The following is a 17,075-nucleotide window of genomic DNA, read 5'->3' on the forward strand; positions in this document are numbered from 1 at the left end:
TTGCAATGACAGTGCCAAAACTTCCCCTGCAACGGTTTTGTGACAACTTTTGTAATCGAGCAACTTTCTAGTTCTCTCAGTCTGGAAAACCCTGCTCAGACTTGGAAAACAGGATAGTTGAAGACCCTGCTGAAAGATCTCAAGTTTCCACACTGAATTATTGGACAGTTTGTTCATTCTGAACCATTCAGGTAAAATACGCAATAACATAACAAGAGTTCAGCGTACGAAGACTGACAGTACATGGATACCAGATTTCGTAGAAATAAAGACAACACAACTGTCTATCTTAGTGTCCTACACTGAGACAGAAGAAATCTAAAACAGGAATGTAACAGAAGTTGTCTCAATCTCATCTAGTGGACAACACTTGAGGAAGAAAACTTAACAGAAGGCAGAGGGGAAAAAAATCCCAACATACTTGCCTTTGCTAAAGTCTTTTTTGAGTAAATGTCTGTGCGAAGTCCAAAGTTCTGCAGATCAGTAGGTTTCTCTTTGTTTTTCTCAGGAAAACTCAACATCTGCTGAGCAGCTGGAACCTGTGAACAAACATCACAAGAGAAAGATGAGAGAGGCAGGAATTGAAAGTTTTTCAAGGTTTTCAGACCAACGTTGAACAGAACACGGACTGAATGAACAAAGAAGTTGAACGTGAGTCTACAGAGATGACTTTATATATTATCACTTGCACACAATACTAGCAGATTTGTTTTGGAGATTCTAACTCCTGAAACTCTCAACCTAGATGGACAAAAAAAGCAAACCTTTCAAGAAATCATGCACAAATTATTCTACTGAGATGTATACCAGCTAGAGCTAAGGCAAACACACATTAGTGCAACCTGGGAGGCTCACCTGTGGAGTGCGGATATGGAGAGGCATAAGTCCAGAGGGTGTATCAGCCAGCACATTGAAGTGAGGAGTAGGGGGAGGGCCCATTGCCATGGGACGGCTTTCTGGATCCACTTGGTAGTTAATCAGACCCCACTGCTCCAGAAAAGCATGTACTCTATGAAGCAACAGGACAAATTAAAATCTGAATAACTAAAGCCTTGCTTGTGTTTGACATTGCAGAAAGGAGACAACAAAGGAAGAAGTTTATGTTTCTGGATCAAACACAGATCCAGAAGCTTCTATAATCCTTCACTAATCATGAATAGCAATACAAACCACATAGTGTGAGTTTTGTGTGGACTTGACAGCACTTCAGCATGTTGCATAAAACAAAACATGACATTTTTGATTATACATAACAGGAGATTACTTAATTAAGGACAAAGGCAAAGCAGAGCTAGGGCTGCAAGCATGGAACCATTTGCAGACAATGTACAGACTGTGAGGGCTACACAGCCATACAACTGACATAACTGACTTGCAAAACCAGAATTTCTGAAAAAACTCCACATACTTACTAAACATCAGAACCTAAATAATCACAAGCCAAGATCCAAACTCTGTAGGCATGCTTCAGCAAGCAGACAGAATCTTATAAATAAAGAACAGTATAAAATAGTCTGGTTACCATAAAAGTGGGGAAACTGCTAATCAACAGAACAATGGCTATTGCCCACACCTATGCTGTCATACTGGACCACTTGCATTTCTAACGCAGCTCCTATTTCTTTTTGTTAAAGTGAAGGCAGTGGCTGACAGATTCATGGCTTTTACCTCATGACAGCGCACACATCTCCAGTCAGATTCCTTCTGCAGGCAGTGCTGGTCAAGTACTCTTGAGGGTTTAAGCGATAGGTGTCAATCATGAAGTTGCGGTAAGCCAGGTATCTGAAAGATGATTGATACGTAGTTCATGTACATTGATGTCTAACAAAGTTCAGAATGCATTTTAGGATTCCCTTTCTCCAAACACTTGTGTTACTGACAAGCAAACAGCAACAGAAAATTTTTATTGATGAAATTTACAAATCAGTATCAAAAGCAATAGGTAAGTAGAATTTATTTTTACAATAAATATATATACTGAATATGACCCATCTCTTGCAGATTGTTTCATTCTGGATTCTGTCTGTATTTGGATAAGCAGCACACTTTGGATATCGAAGCACACTTAAATTACAAAGTGCACAAATAGTCGTGGGCAAGAAAAATTAAAAAACTTAAGCAACTCAAATGGCTGCATTGACTACTTCGAAAATTGCAATCAAAAGCAGCAGTAATAAGTCTACACCAGATGTGCCAGAAGACAGGACAACTCCTTGAAACATCTGCTCTTCCACAAATAATACAAAGTGGAAAGTAAGCACCTAGTCTCATGCCTTTGCTGCACCTCTGCTGCAGACGTGATACATGCAAAGATCAGGGATGTGTAGATGGTCATATCTTCTCAGTTTCTAAAAGACTGACACTACATCCTTGGTGGAAATAGGTAAAAAATATATTCTTACCCCACTCCAAATCACTCTGACTACAGCTGTAGCTTGGTCACTAACCAAGTACTCACTGAACAGACCACTAGCTACAGAAAAAGTTGCTAGGGTCTGGTCTTCACATGGAAACAGGCTAAATAATCCTCATCAATCCCCTCTGTGAAGCTGGAAGGAAAACAACTATGCAGAAAAACCAGTAGTAGTACACTGGATGGATGCTACTGTTTCTACATGTGGACTTTTTAAATGCATAAAAAGATCAGTAAGGAAAGGTTAGAGAACAGCAAAATGGAGAAGATAAGATCTTTGAAAAGCAGAGGGCAAGAACCCAGTAGCCAGCACAGAACTCCCCACTCACTGAGCTAGGAACAGTTAAAGCAGAAATGACCCCCATGAGATTCCCATATTTCAGCACAACAGTCCAACTGAGCAGGTTTTGGGGTTCAGCCCATTTCCTGCACTGTAGACATTGCTTTGCAGGCTTTTTCAAGAAATTTCTGGAGAGTACTAATGCTTCCTAATACAAGTTGTTCAGAACAAAATCAGCTACCACAAAATTATTGCTAGCCCTGTTCTTTGGATGGAACAAAACCCATCTGCCAAATATGAGTAAGTATCCTATGCAAAGATGTGTTCAAAAGAGTGCATTATAAGCAGATTTCTGCCTTTGGAAAATTCTTACATGCAGTGTGCAAAAGCAACTGGTAACCAAAAATATAAATCATACAGAGATGGAACACCAATGCCTTTCACAGGCAAGACATAAGCAGACAGATGCTGCAAGTACACACTCCTGCCAAAATCCCACATCTTCATTCTGCCAAAACTATATATGAAACTTGCTGGGGAAAAAAAGTTATAGAAGTAGGTGTTGGGCTCCTCCATGTTTAATGTTTGGTAAGCAAGAAACAAAAAGGGAGCTCCTTACATAGAGGAATATTCAGGAACGTTTTTGAATGTTCCTGGAGACAACTGGGTTACCACCTGCTCAAGAATAGGTACTTTAAAGCTGTCCCAGTTGCAGAAATTAGTTTAATATTTATTAGTTAAGGTCACATTACTAGGTGAAGAGAGAGGCCTAAGACAGAAACATCCCTAAAGTTTATCCTGAAGGAAGCCTGTTTTCAACAATGACATGACCCATCAGCTAAAACTTGTCAACAGCGTGAAAGATAAGTCAACTAGTATTTAGTTAAAATCCCTTTTAAGACAGAAACCACCCCTCAGGCACTACTGTCAGAAGAACAAACCTGTGTTAGCTTTTGAAAGATGGTATTTTATTTGGCCTGAAAACTAAGCTGGAGGCAAGACATATCCATTCAGAAGGATGCTTCTATTCTATTTTAAAAGGAAACACAAAGCAAAGACCACACGCTACTCCTACAATCCCTAAATGGCAACAAAAATACATCTCTAGGATTGGGTGGAGTCCCTAATTTGCTTCACTCATAGGCAATAACCAGTAAAGTATGCGTATCAAGAGACCTGATGTTTTGATGTCAACTGAAAAAGGAAGCATGGGATTACACGTGATGACCACATCAATGGCAAATAAGGAAGATAAGCATTCTTTCACAATTCAATCTGTTTGCAGTCTTAGACTCCAAGTCCTAGAAACCCCAAACCAAAAATATGCTTAATAGTAAAACTGATGGAGCAGAGTTGGTGTTAAATACATTTTGGATCAAATACATTTTGGAAACACTATGATACAGCTATAGTTATCTCTGCAACTCAGACATGCAGAGAAGTTGTGAGTAAAGACTACAGACTGAAAACCATTTGGGGTGTTAGGGACCTCAGGAGGTCTCTAAGCCAATCTCCTACTCAAACCGTGGTCAGCACTGAATTTTGACCATGTTGCTTAGGGCTTTGTCCAGCAAGGCCTGAAAGACTTCAAGGAAGAACATTCCCAACTTCCAAGGACCCCACTGACAAGAAGCTCAAGGTGACCCAGCAATGTGCACTCACAGCCCAGAAAGCCAACCATGTCCTGCCTGGGCTGCACCACCAGCAGCGTGGCCAGCAGGTCAAGGGAGGGGATTCTGCTCCTCTACTCCACTCTGGTGAGACCCCACCTGCAGTACCCACATCCAGCTCTGGGGTCCTCAGCACAGGAGAGACATGGACCTGTTGAAGCGGGTCCAGAGGAGGGACACAAAAATAATCAGACAGCTGGAACACCTCTCCTGTGAGGAAAGGCTGAGAGAGTTGGGGTTGTTCAGCCTGGAGAAGAGAAGACTCCAGGGAGACCTCAGAGCAGCCTTCCAGTACCTAAAGGGGGATTATAAGAAAGATGGGGAAGGACTCTTCACCAGGACATGTAGTGATGGGTCAAGCAGTAATGGCTTTAAACTGAAAGAGGGTAGATTTAGATTAGATGTAAGAAAGTTCTTCCCTGTGACAGTGGTAAAACACTGGAACAGGTTGCCCAGAGAAGCTGTGGATGTCCCATCCCTGGAAGTGTTCAAGGCCAGGTTGGACGGGCCTTTGAGCAACCTGGTCTAGTGGAAGGTGTCCCTGCCCATGGCAGGGGGGTTCGAACTAGATGACCCTTAAGGTGGCTTCCAACCGAAACCATCCTATGATTCTATGATTGCTCTGAATAACTAAATTTACTGTTATAACAGAAAAATTGTCAGAGAAGGGGAGGTGTACTTTTACTAATGCACATAACAAGCCTTGCAGTAGATTCTCAAGGTAAGCATCTGATGCAAAATCAGCAGCTTATCTTCTGATCTGACTTAGCAGTGTAACAAGTTAATTGTTCAATATATGAAAAAACTTTCAATACCTCAAGACAATAATCAGCTTTTTAAATATGTTTTAAACAGCTTTCCTGAAGCTGTTTAAGCTGTTCAAACAGCTGTGAGTGTATGATTTTGAATTAAGAACATTTAAGTTCCACAGTAGATACCAGATCCCACAAGGAGATGACACAGGTACAAACTGGATCTAAATTCAACTGAGATAACTCCACCTAGATTTAACAGGCATGGCCAGAATTAAAATGTCACTAGACAGTTTGGAACAGCTATATAAGAAAAAAATATTTTTCTTCTTGCAACACACAACTCTGTGATGCTCCCTGATTTAAATCAGACTGCCTAAAATCTGAAAGCACAGTTACATCTCAGGCCTGTGAAGATTCATTTTCTGACCCTCACCTACACTTTCAGAATTACCCATCAGCTGCTCAGGGAACCATGAAATCAGAGATAACTGTGCAAAATCCATTCCACAGTCTGACACAGCATCCTACAACAAACTCTGTGATCAGTGCTTACATGCTAAACTCCTGAGTCTCAAAAATATAGCATGCCATGAGAAGGGAGAGAAGAATAAAGGAAGATTAAGTTTTTACAGTATCATGAAATTTTCCAGATGTCTTTGGAAGATGATCATGTCTTGTACCACACAAAAAAGTTCAGGAATTTGTTCCAATATTACTTGGGAGAAACTAGTTTTATTTTCCTGGATGACCACTATTAACTACGGCTTTGATATTTAACCTTTTACCTCTACAACAATAATGCACAGACATTATCAAACTACAAGAAGTGGTTGTACAGGTGCTCTTTCCTTCTTTCATGCTCTAGGGACAGTATCTGCTTAACACATGCATAGCTGAAGTAACCACAGGATTCATGAAACTGGAAGCTCCTTTATCTTGCCGCACTCTTATACACCTGTATTCACGTTTTACTTACATTTCTGGAGTCTTGGACTTGTTTTTTCCATTGAAGAATTCAGGAAGAGCACGACGTTCAATCACATGAATACTGTAACAAAAATACACAATTCAGATGCCAAAGACTAAATAATGTTGGAGTACTCTGCACACTTTCAAATTACTATTTTGAGGGAGTATAGCTAGGGTGGTTGGGCGTGGTGTTGTTGGTTTGATTTGGTATTTGCTAGTATTCTAGCATGACCCTTTGAAATTTGCTTATTTCATCAAATAACCAAAGCTGCATTAAAAAAGCATCACAAAATTCAGTCCTTGATCAAAGCAAAAACACACACCCAAAGCTGCCCTAATCAAACTCTGAAAAGTACTGAGCAGCAGCCCATTTCCAACTGTACCTTCATGAGTTCCATATTCTGACAGAAGTATCTTTATTCTCCAACCTCGTTAGGACAAACATTCAGCAAAGTACCAATACCTCAAAGAACCCAAGCTTTTATGGTATATACTTAGAAGATGGAAGTACAAGTAAGGGCTTTGAGTCCAACTCCAAAGTTGGATCCACAGTAATTATTAGTGCTCACAAGTCAGGTAGGAGACTGGCTTCAAGAAAGTAGCTAGTACCTCCCTGGTCAATTGGGAAAATAAAATCCAAAGTATGGATATTTGGAGCAACTAAACACTGTTTAAAAATAATTCTTTCCCTTTGCACTCCAAGGAAGAAATACAGAATGAAAACTGACCACATATGGAAGAGCAGAACTAATGACACATGAGATGCTATGCATTATATAAAATATACTAAGGTAAAGATCACAGAAAATTCAGCTTTACTTATTTGACAAATACACTTTTTTTCCTTCCATAGCTGTTCCAAGTAAAGTATTTAAGTTTAAATGTTCTTTTAGTAGAATCTTCCAATCTGCACATACTACTAGCCTGACAGTGTCAACAGCACTGCGGAAACTTATGGAATCACATTCTCAAATCTCCTAAAAAAAGATTGGAGGAAGTTATATGATTTAACATAAATAAGGACATTTGGTCCTGAAACATTTTAATTGCAGGGCAATTGCATTTGTGGAGTTCTACCAGCAACAAATGAACAAGATCATTTTGCGTTATCCATGGCATATAATGCGATATATAAGAGGGTTTTTACTGTGAAGCAAAATTATAATTTATGTAAACAGCCAGAGTATATGGAACTTGATTAGTCAACTCATTTTTTCTTTTCTAAGATGTTAATATGCAAATTCTTTGAGGGACCCAAGATTTAACCCACCTATTACTAAGTGAGGAAATAGCTTCAAGATTAAAAACCCTTCCATTTTATAAAAAAAGTCTCAGAAATGCAGGACTTGCTAGAGTAATTTAAGACAGAAATGTGCAGAATGGCACATACTTTATGCAAGTTAAAATCTGGATAACTACAATGGTCATTTAAGAATTGTTACTTTTAAAGGAAATAGAAAAACATATTCTTTACAAGTCTTCCTTCCTCCTATAAGTTCAGTTTTTAACCTATCATGCAATTGTCCTCTTACGCTGATACCACTTACTCTTAATTTGTCATTCATAGGAAAATAACTTGAAGATGAAGATTAACCAATAAACTTTTCAGACTGTGGTAACAAACAATCTAGTTCTTGCAATGAAGTTGCCCAAAGCGTAAGAGATTACACTGAAACTGAATTGAGCATTAAATAAAATTTACCTTTTTACTAGAAAATTAATTTTAGCAAGGACTATTCTAAAACAGCAGTTTATAAAACATTTTGAGATAAGCAGATTAGAATTATTTTTCAGCTTACTTTAAATTAGTAGTGACTGGCCACATTAAAGAAGTATTTGCAATTTGGGAGGGCTGCAGATAGTGGTTTGTTTATGTATTTACATAACACAAGCAGCATCTTGCTGGGACAGCAACAGCAGTTAACACCTGGAGCCTGATGTGAGACAGTGCTAAATATATGCTTTCTAGTTCTTCAGAACTACAAAAACCTATCTCTGAAAAGAAGTGCTCAAAGACAGAAAAATGTCAGTCTCACAACTGTGCTGTTAGTTCAGCCTTAAACCCAAATCACCTTAACACGCTGTTTCTGGAGCACTAGAATCCAAAATCAAAGCTTCTTTTCACATCATCCTGCTACCTTGTGGATGTCCACTCTACCCGTCAGAGATGCTTTAAGTTTGCCTTTCAGAAGGTCAGAACAAGTACACCTGATGCAACGGGAAGTTTATTCTGTCTCTTCAGAAATACCACATTAGTCTTTTAGCTATGTTTCACAGACAGATTTAGCTCTCAGGCACTCCATTAGAACTAGTGCTGCTACTGCAAATGCACCCATCAAGAATTTTTAACCAACCATTATTACCTCTCATGCCCAAAAGGCACTTGTACAATAGCATCAGAATGATCTCATGACAATGTCATTGTCATCGTTTTCTCAGTAGGAAAGTACTATTGTACCTTCACTTTACAAACAAGGAATTAAAGCACAGAGACTATAGATATGCCCACTTTGGTTTAAAGTAAGCCTCAATTAGCTCGAGCTATAGAAAGTTGCCTTTCCTGATCTACAGCAGATCCACAGTTTTATCCCTTTAGAAGTGCATCAATGGAGTGTTTCATTCTGCACGCGTAACAGAACTACACCTCGAGCTTTTCCACTCACAAAGCAACTGGAGCACCTATAACTTCAGACTACGTGATCCTCAGCTTTTCTGCTTCCAGGATCATCTCTGAGTAGGAGAGCAAGGGGTCTGAGGAAACAGATGGTTCTATTTATGGGGATTTAGGTCAACTCAAGCCACTGGCACAGACCTAGGCTAAGCAACTGACTCAAGGTAACAAAGCTTGTCAGAGCTGGAAATTGAACCAACCCTTACACTAACAGTTCACATCCCATCTTAATTCACTACTATAAAAACTTAACCACTTTTGAAAGTTGCACATGAATCCTAATACTCAAGTCTCATAGCATGCCTTTTTCGATTCCGGCCTACACAATGTCTCAACTCCTAGAGCCAAGACAAAATACACACTCAAATGACAGCCCTTCCAGACAATTGACTATTCCTTATTCTGTTTCCAAAGCAGTTTTTATTTTAAAAAAGTACTACATTAAGAGTTTAACTTGTAGAGGGACTTTCATTCCCGATCACTTGCTTCTCTTCCCACACCACAAAAGTCTAAGTATACAGAGAACATGAGGGTTACTATAGCGAGTTATATGGTCATAGCACACCACAAACCTCTGACTCCAAGAACAATTCCAAAATGAAGTATCCTCCCTGTATAAGCAATAACTTATCCTCGAAGTCAAGATCTGAAGCAAAATAAAAGGCCACCACCTCTCAGAAGTAGATACAAACACAGAAAGATCACACCAAGACTAGAGAAGTAGGCAAGACAAAGGAATTATTTTCCCATGGGGGAGGGAATAAAAAAAACAATGTAAAGCAAAAAATGCTGAAGATAGACTGAAGATCTATGCTGTTTGAAATTCTCTTCCTCATTCCCAATCCCTGAAAACTGCCAGAAGTCAGCTCGGAAAGATTTTTAAATGGAAAAGAGGTACCCATACATGGGAACTAGACCTAAACAAAAGTAATTTCAGCTCTCAGCTTGATTTATAAGAAACAACCACCAAAACTGAGTCTTCCCCCAGTTCCAAATGACTTTCTTACCAGTTGTAGTCAAACCAAGATGCATAGCTTGGAATAATGATGTGGTTGGTTTGTTCTGTGACATTATCTTCACCTGGATCAATTGACCGACTTTGATCGCCTTTGTTAGGATCTTCATCTTCCTGTGTCATGGAGGAAATACAACAGTTAGTAGGTTGCAAGAGACATACCTAACAACTCCCAGCCCACACAAAGTTAGTCCAAAACAAGTGCTTTCCAAACCTTTGCAGAATAAACTTTTCCTGATACAATCTCTGGTCAATAGGAAAAATCTCAGGGACCAGAGAAAGTGTAATCTGTGTTCATAAAAATATTAAAGAAAGCATAAGGCCAGTAAGAAGTTTTTACAGACCCAGCTCCCAAATCTCAAGGACATAGTTGGCTGTATAGTTAGATCAGGCTTTGCATCCTGTTAATAAAATTAAGCATGCTCTAACTATGGGAGAAAACACTGCATTTCAATTCTGCAGTATACTGCAACCACGTGTAATGAAAACAGCACAAGTCTAGAGTACTTCGTAAGCTGTCAGCCTAGCTCTTGCTGCCATCTCCAGTTACTGACACTGCACCAATTTTTAATATTGTCTAAGACAGGTTGTATTTTTTGCCACTCTTCCCCCATTAACCTTTTCACTCCTCAGAAGTGCATTAAAGGAAATCAGATTCATTACTTCTAGTTTCACTGGGACACACTTGTCAGCCGTAACAGTTTAGTGTCTGCAAAACTGTGCCTCATTACACTAAATTCTTGCTTGGATAAACTCAACTTTGATCAATCTTAAAGCTGGTCTCAGATATTTCTCTCTTGTGAAGAGGAGATACTAAGTTCAACTTGTAACTCTGCACATCCCTGCATTTGCTGCCACTCAGCAGGTGAACAGACCCATGAGTTTGCTCATACAGGGCTACGAAGACACCAGTGAGCAAGATTTTCTAAGATTCCCAAGCAGAGGACAAGTCTTTGGTCACTTCCCACTGCTTCACAACAGAAGCCTCCTGTGAACACTAGGAGTTCTGCAGCCTGAGTTCCAGTACACTGTTGCTTCCTGATCCAAAATGATAAAGAGAAGGGCACAGAGATAGTATAAAAAGAGGGTCAGGGCATGATATGAACTGTACGAGAAGCCCTCAGATGCTATTTGAAGAGCCTGTAGGCAACTCAACATCAAATGGTTTTCTTTACCTCAATTACTAATCCAGACAGATTTCAGAGAAACAGAACAGACTGTTAAAAATAAGGAAGGCCCTAAAGCAAGATCTTAAAGAGTCATTGGTATCAGTGATGTATCTTTGTCTGGGACTAAATTCCCCCAAAGACAACAGGGTATCATTATAAATATATTTAGTGATCTGACAATAGCTATTCAGAAAATAAGTTCTTCCTCTCATCATCCCCTCAACTTCCAACACTCTTCTCTCAAAATGCATTCACCAGAGAAACAGACCACACACCCCAAAAAACACCAGTGAACATAAGACATAAAAAGCAAACCTCTTCCGATCTAACATGGAACAAATACTAATGTTGCTGCTTGAGTCCCCACAGTTCCAGGTCATTCTACACCCAGGGATGGAGAAGTTACACCAAAAAAGAAAGAGCATTTCCCATACTGGAAAAGCTTGCTGTCGCATTCCTTCTGAGTTGGTTTCCCTAACTTGGAAAACAGTGCTTCTCTAAGAATATTTGGCAATCTGTGTTCACATGTCCATATCTAGATACTTAAACCCACTGATCCTTAGTGTGATACCTGCTCCTGAACTAAAAGAAAGGTTGCTTACTACCTAGCCAGTGGTCTGCATACCTAGAGTTGTTAGCTTTCCCCATTTTAAAACATCACAAAGATTTTTTAGCATTTCTGAAAACACATACACAGATTGGACATACAAACTGAAATACAGTAAAACTAGAAATACTTCCATATTGGAAGTCAGATTTTTTTAATTATATGTATAACTAAGGTCACATCCAAGCGTCTGTGTCTGTGCAGGTCTGCAACTGTATGAACCTAACACAGATGTGATCTTTCCTTACCTGCATGATCAGGCAGCCAGCTTATACTAGGCAAGCTGTGAAAAATAGTGCCTGGCATACTGACAATGCAGTTCAATACAGAAACTACCCAGGCAACACTATTAAAATGATTAGGAAGCCTATCCAGGGTTTAGATTTAGTCCTGAATCCTAAAGAAAAAGCATAACCTTTGAAAAATCTTACATCTGAAAAACGCTTCTTTGAAAATACTTTGCAACTGTCTCCTCATTCTCATTTTTAATATGCTAGATTTAAAAATACAAAATAATCTCACAGCATTTGTAGACTTTTTATAATAGCAAAACAACATTCCTATCAGTAACTAATTTAATCTTATATAACACTTGAAAAACATTACAGGCTTAAGTTACTGAAGATGAGATTAAGATCTTGACAGGACAAGGGGTAATGGTTTTAAACTAAAAGAGGGTAGATTCAGACTAGATCTAAGGAAGACATTTTTGATGATGAGGGTGGTGAAACCCTGGCACAGGCTGCCCAGAGAGGTCGCAGATGCCCCATCCCTGGAAACATTCCAGGTCAGGTTGGACGGGGCTCTGAGCAACCTGATCTAGTTGAAGATGTCCCTGCTCATGGCAGGGGGGTTGACTAGTTGACCTTTAAAGGTCCCTTTCAATCCAGACCATTCTATAGTTCTACAATCTCAGCTTCTACCAAACTTATTAAGAAACAGCTGGTGTTACCTTTCCACCAGTTGCCACTGTCTCCTCATCCTGTTCATCTGAAAGATAAAAGCATTGAGAATTACACTAATAAAAAGCATCTGATTGCTCATAAGCTTTTCTAGCAATGCAATTGCTGAATTTGAAAGAATATTTCATTTGTTTTGGAAGTGAAGTGAGGAGAAAACCAAAGTGGACCACACATCATTAAGGCAATCTCATCCTTATGCAGGCACTCAACTATCCCAGACAAGAGAACAGATAAGAATACAAGAGGAAGGATAATTAGAATTCTTCCACACTTAGGAATCCATACCTAATTACCGCCTTTCCCAGTGCCCTAGATATAGCCTTGTATAATAGCGTATGGGACACTAGTTTGTATCTGTTATGCCAAAGGCTTAGCAGTGCTCAGGGAACCTGTGATTCACCTTGATTCCCAGTAAGAAAATAAAAATACTGCCAGGAAAGAGCTTATATGTCATATAAAAAAAAAAAAGAAGCCTACAAGGGAACAGCCTTGCAAGTGAAAAAGAGTCAATACGTTTCAACTCAAATACATACAAAAACTGAATTAATTCAATAAAAGAGTAGGATTAGAAATTCCTTTTAAAATTGAGAGATTTAAAAAATATTTACTCTGTTGGCCTGCAAGCAAGATTTTAGTATAAAACTTAGGGGACAGGGTGCTGGAGGGTATTGTGTGTTTATTTTACCAAGGTCTGCTACTGTTCCTCCTTTCACAGGCGTGTTTTCACTGTCTTTCTTTGGGTTCACTACAAAAGTAAGCAAGATTGAAACTCTGATGAGTAACTGTCAGACAAGATACAATTATCAAAAAGTCTAGCATGCTTTTACTATCTTATCAATAAACTGTTTTGTTATGTCTTTCCAGTTCAAAAGAGTTCAGCTGTGCAGTTTGAGTACAATAGACCATTTGTTTGATTTCTATGTAATTTCACATCTGAACACAAAGCAACTTCTATTCATGAAGTTAGTGGACCAAGTACTGTACTTTTTCCACCTGTACAACACGTAACAATTCTTACATGCAAGTTCAAACCAGGTAAAAACCAAATAGTGTGGCACCCAAAATAGTTTGGTGTCAAGGACTTGATAGAAGGAATTATTTTTCTGACTTATCTTTACTTAACAGTTATTGCATAGATCATTGCTTTTCTGAAAAGGATTAAGAACTGAATACATTTGGCATGTTGCTAGAGTTTCCACTCATTTAATGTGCTTATCTTGGTTACTTGGCATAAAATTATTTTCCTCCAGAAAACTCCATCCCCCCAAAACATGAACTCTGTATAATGGGTGAGAGCAATCCTAAAATAGATGAAACTAAACATTTAAGTGGATTTTCATAAATGTATTTCAAAAAGCCCAAATAAGGCGAATCTGCTGCCCTTCTCAGCTGTCACATTCAAATCCTTGACTAGATAAATTTAGATAGGCACAGATCACCTGGCCCCACAGCCACAAAGTATTTCAAAGATTTAACAAAATACATGTGTATTTTTCAGTGCGGTTTAAGCAGTTTTAACATTCGAAGAATCCAGTGTATGCATTTTTTACCATTTTTGGGAAGTACCACTTCTTCTATATTAGGTACTGGTGTGGGATCCTCCATGTCCTTTGTAAGATCTTCTTGCTCATCTTCTTCTTTCTGCCCTCTCCTTTTCCCATATAAGGCTGTTTGTCTAAAACAGATCATATACAAATTCTCTGCCAGCTGCAACTGTCAGATGTTCTCATCTTGATGTTATTCTTCAGATATCCGGATTAAAGGACTAGGTTAAAACACTTATAAAAACATGAATGCTGTAAGAAGTGGTGCTGGTGGAGTTACATAAAATATTCTCTGTGTATTACTAAATGAAAACTCAAAAAAAAAAAAAAAAAGAGAGGTATTTTCCACTGTTTCAAGACTGGAGACCACCACTGTATATAGATCTTGATTCCAAAACTGTCTCCAGCATGCTGGCAGCACTTGCATACTAGTGAGATTCAAGGGAGCAGCGATTCACTTAGATTTGTCCTTTTTAAAGTTGCAATAAGGGCATCTGCTGCACAGAACAGAAGAGGCAACAGACCATTTCAAGGCATGCTGCCTTATTTAAGGAAAAAGGCTGGCTTGTACCATCGATTCTGTGTACTGAGGAAGGCATTTTGGGAACAAAGCAGAATCACTCACAGCTCTCTTTACACAATCTAACTAAGGCTTTACATCTGGAACAAAGTAATTCAGATCAACTATTTCTTTCTCACCTCAGATGATAAATTTCCAGTTTTGTCTTCTTAGAGCCCAACAGGTCTATTAAACAAGACCTGAATTTTTTGTTCAAAAGCAGCCACCTCCATATCCACATATATTCCAATAAAAGCTTATTTATGGGAGTTTATAATATTGGCTTTTGTTTGTTTGCTTGGTTTAAGAGATCAAACTAGCATTGGAAAAAACGCTACTCCATAGGCCACAAATGCTACTCTGTTAAAGTTGCATTTGAGAAGCGGACTTTAAAATACCTGGCTATGTAGATAAAAAAAACTTTCTCCATTAAATGCAGTAATTTATGGGGCTATACATCAAAAAGTGCACATGTACTACGTGATTGCACTAACAGAACGAGTTTTGAGTTATTTTAGAAGCAGCTGAGTAACTTTTCATTTGAGAAATTCTACTCTTGATGCAGCAATGAATCCTGTCACTGACACGAATAACATGCCAACCTGCACTAGATGCTCCTCCAACCTGCAGGCAATACGTTTCTACAGAGTAAAGAAATTACATACACTGCACAAGCAAAATCACTCAAGTCTATTGCAGAAATAGTTATTCTACTGTAATCTAAGGTGAGACAAATGAAAGGTGACAGAGATCTCCCCATAAGCATTTCTTCAAGAAAATTTGCCTCAAATTCCAGGACTCAGACACTCACCCTTTCTTCCCTGTCTTTTTTCTCGACTCCACAGGAGTGGGGGGTGGAGAAGGAGAATGCTTTCTCTTCCTTGTACTTGCTGCTGCTTTCCTGTCTCTCCTCTCTGGACTACGTACAGGCTGTTAGAGAAGCAAAGTAGTCAGCTCATCTCAAACACTATTTATTGAAATGCTGTAAGCTACACTCTTCCGTAATACATCCTACAACAGAGAAGCTAAAAGCAATAATACCACAACATACACCACATTCAGCTCCAGAATACTTCCATTTGTCAAGGTGAAACCCCCTAAATTTTCTACAGCCATCCCCCAGATGCTGCAATGGCTATGTACTTAAGATACATAGATTCAGAGCAAGAGTCAGAAGGTAATGTGCGACTTGGTCAATATACTCTATCCAACAGGAGAGATTTCCTAGTGAGCAGCCTGGTCTCAAGGTTAAATGAACATGTTTTCAGAGACCTAACTTACAGCATTGGGAGGGATACAAAAATTAGTTTCAACAAGTACAGAGAATTTGGACATCAAATATTAACTGATGCTGTTTAACACATCCCGGTTTCACTTATGCGGAAGCACAGAGTGGGTCCTATCTCCTACCATCCTCAGAAAGGGGGGAAAAAAATAAAAATCAACATGCACCCTGACACTTTTGGATAAAGGATATATGTCAGAAGAAAGTTAAAACTAGACTGTGCTATCATAGGCACCTCAAACTGTTCAACTAGCTTAATTTTAGCAACTTTGAGTCCCAAAAATATGACTTATGCTGAGATAAGGAATACTGATGTATCAAGAGGTCATCCATTAAGCAGAGAACCACCTACCTCTTCATTTTTCATGGAGATCCTCTGTCGAAAACTCACTGATTTCCTGTTCTCATCTACCTCATAATCTTCTTCATTCATCCATTCATTGAATATATCTGTGTCCAAAATCCACTTGGCATGAACCTAAAGAACAGAACATGCTGACGTTTTTTGAAAAAATAACTCTATGACAGACCTCATAGAACGAAGTACTTGTGGCTTTGTTATCAGAGTCTGAATGTCCAAATACCTTGTAATGGTTTTACACATAATAGATGACAGCTTCATGAGGCAATACAATAAAAGGATAAACATGCATGTAAGTCTACTGAATGCCATGTCTGTTCCTCCATCATTTTTAAGCCTTCTGAAGTGTGAGGTCAGTTCTCACAGCTGGGACAACAGCTCAGTATTAAGAGTGTACTTTGGATGCTGAAATTACCATCAAAATCTTCTAAATACACAGATCACTGTAGCAGATGGGCCACAAAAGACCAAAAAAAAAAAAAGAAGAGTCGGCTGTATCTTGGAAAGATTGACTATCTTGACTTAAAACATCCATCTTCAAGTAAAGTTCTAGTTCACATAGTTGAAAATAAATTCTTGAACCTTAGGTGATTTATACACAAAAAGCATGTGTTCCAGTTATTTACAGGTAACTACTTGGAATAAGTAGTTTGAACAGATATCAAGTTATTTTCTGACCTCAGCTGCTCTAACTCTGCTGTTCAGATGAACGGCATACACACAGAACAACACTGCATGTTACGTATAAAAGAGTAAGTCCAATAAAAGGACAATAAAGTAGCATTTACTACTGTTTGATTATTACTGTTCTATAT

General features: G+C 38.8%; 1 protein-coding gene across 1 annotated transcript in view; it reads right to left on the bottom strand.

Annotated features, from left to right (window-relative positions):
* SMARCC1 (SWI/SNF related, matrix associated, actin dependent regulator of chromatin subfamily c member 1) overlaps window positions 1-17,075 on the bottom strand; it is a 90,559-nt gene that overhangs the window by 45,726 nt on the left and 27,758 nt on the right. Inside the window, exons 9-18 of the mRNA XM_049798146.1 lie at window positions 16,252-16,377; window positions 15,426-15,544; window positions 14,062-14,186; window positions 13,197-13,256; window positions 12,502-12,539; window positions 9,766-9,887; window positions 6,095-6,166; window positions 1,669-1,782; window positions 856-1,009; window positions 426-539 (exon numbers count right to left, since the gene is read on the bottom strand). Of these exons, the coding sequence (XP_049654103.1) occupies window positions 426-539; window positions 856-1,009; window positions 1,669-1,782; window positions 6,095-6,166; window positions 9,766-9,887; window positions 12,502-12,539; window positions 13,197-13,256; window positions 14,062-14,186; window positions 15,426-15,544; window positions 16,252-16,377 (1,044 nt within the window). The remainder of the gene's footprint in view (window positions 1-425; window positions 540-855; window positions 1,010-1,668; window positions 1,783-6,094; window positions 6,167-9,765; window positions 9,888-12,501; window positions 12,540-13,196; window positions 13,257-14,061; window positions 14,187-15,425; window positions 15,545-16,251; window positions 16,378-17,075) is intronic.

This window comes from Accipiter gentilis, chromosome 4, assembly GCF_929443795.1.
Source record: "Accipiter gentilis chromosome 4, bAccGen1.1, whole genome shotgun sequence".
Taxonomy (NCBI): Eukaryota; Metazoa; Chordata; class Aves; order Accipitriformes; family Accipitridae; genus Astur; species Astur gentilis.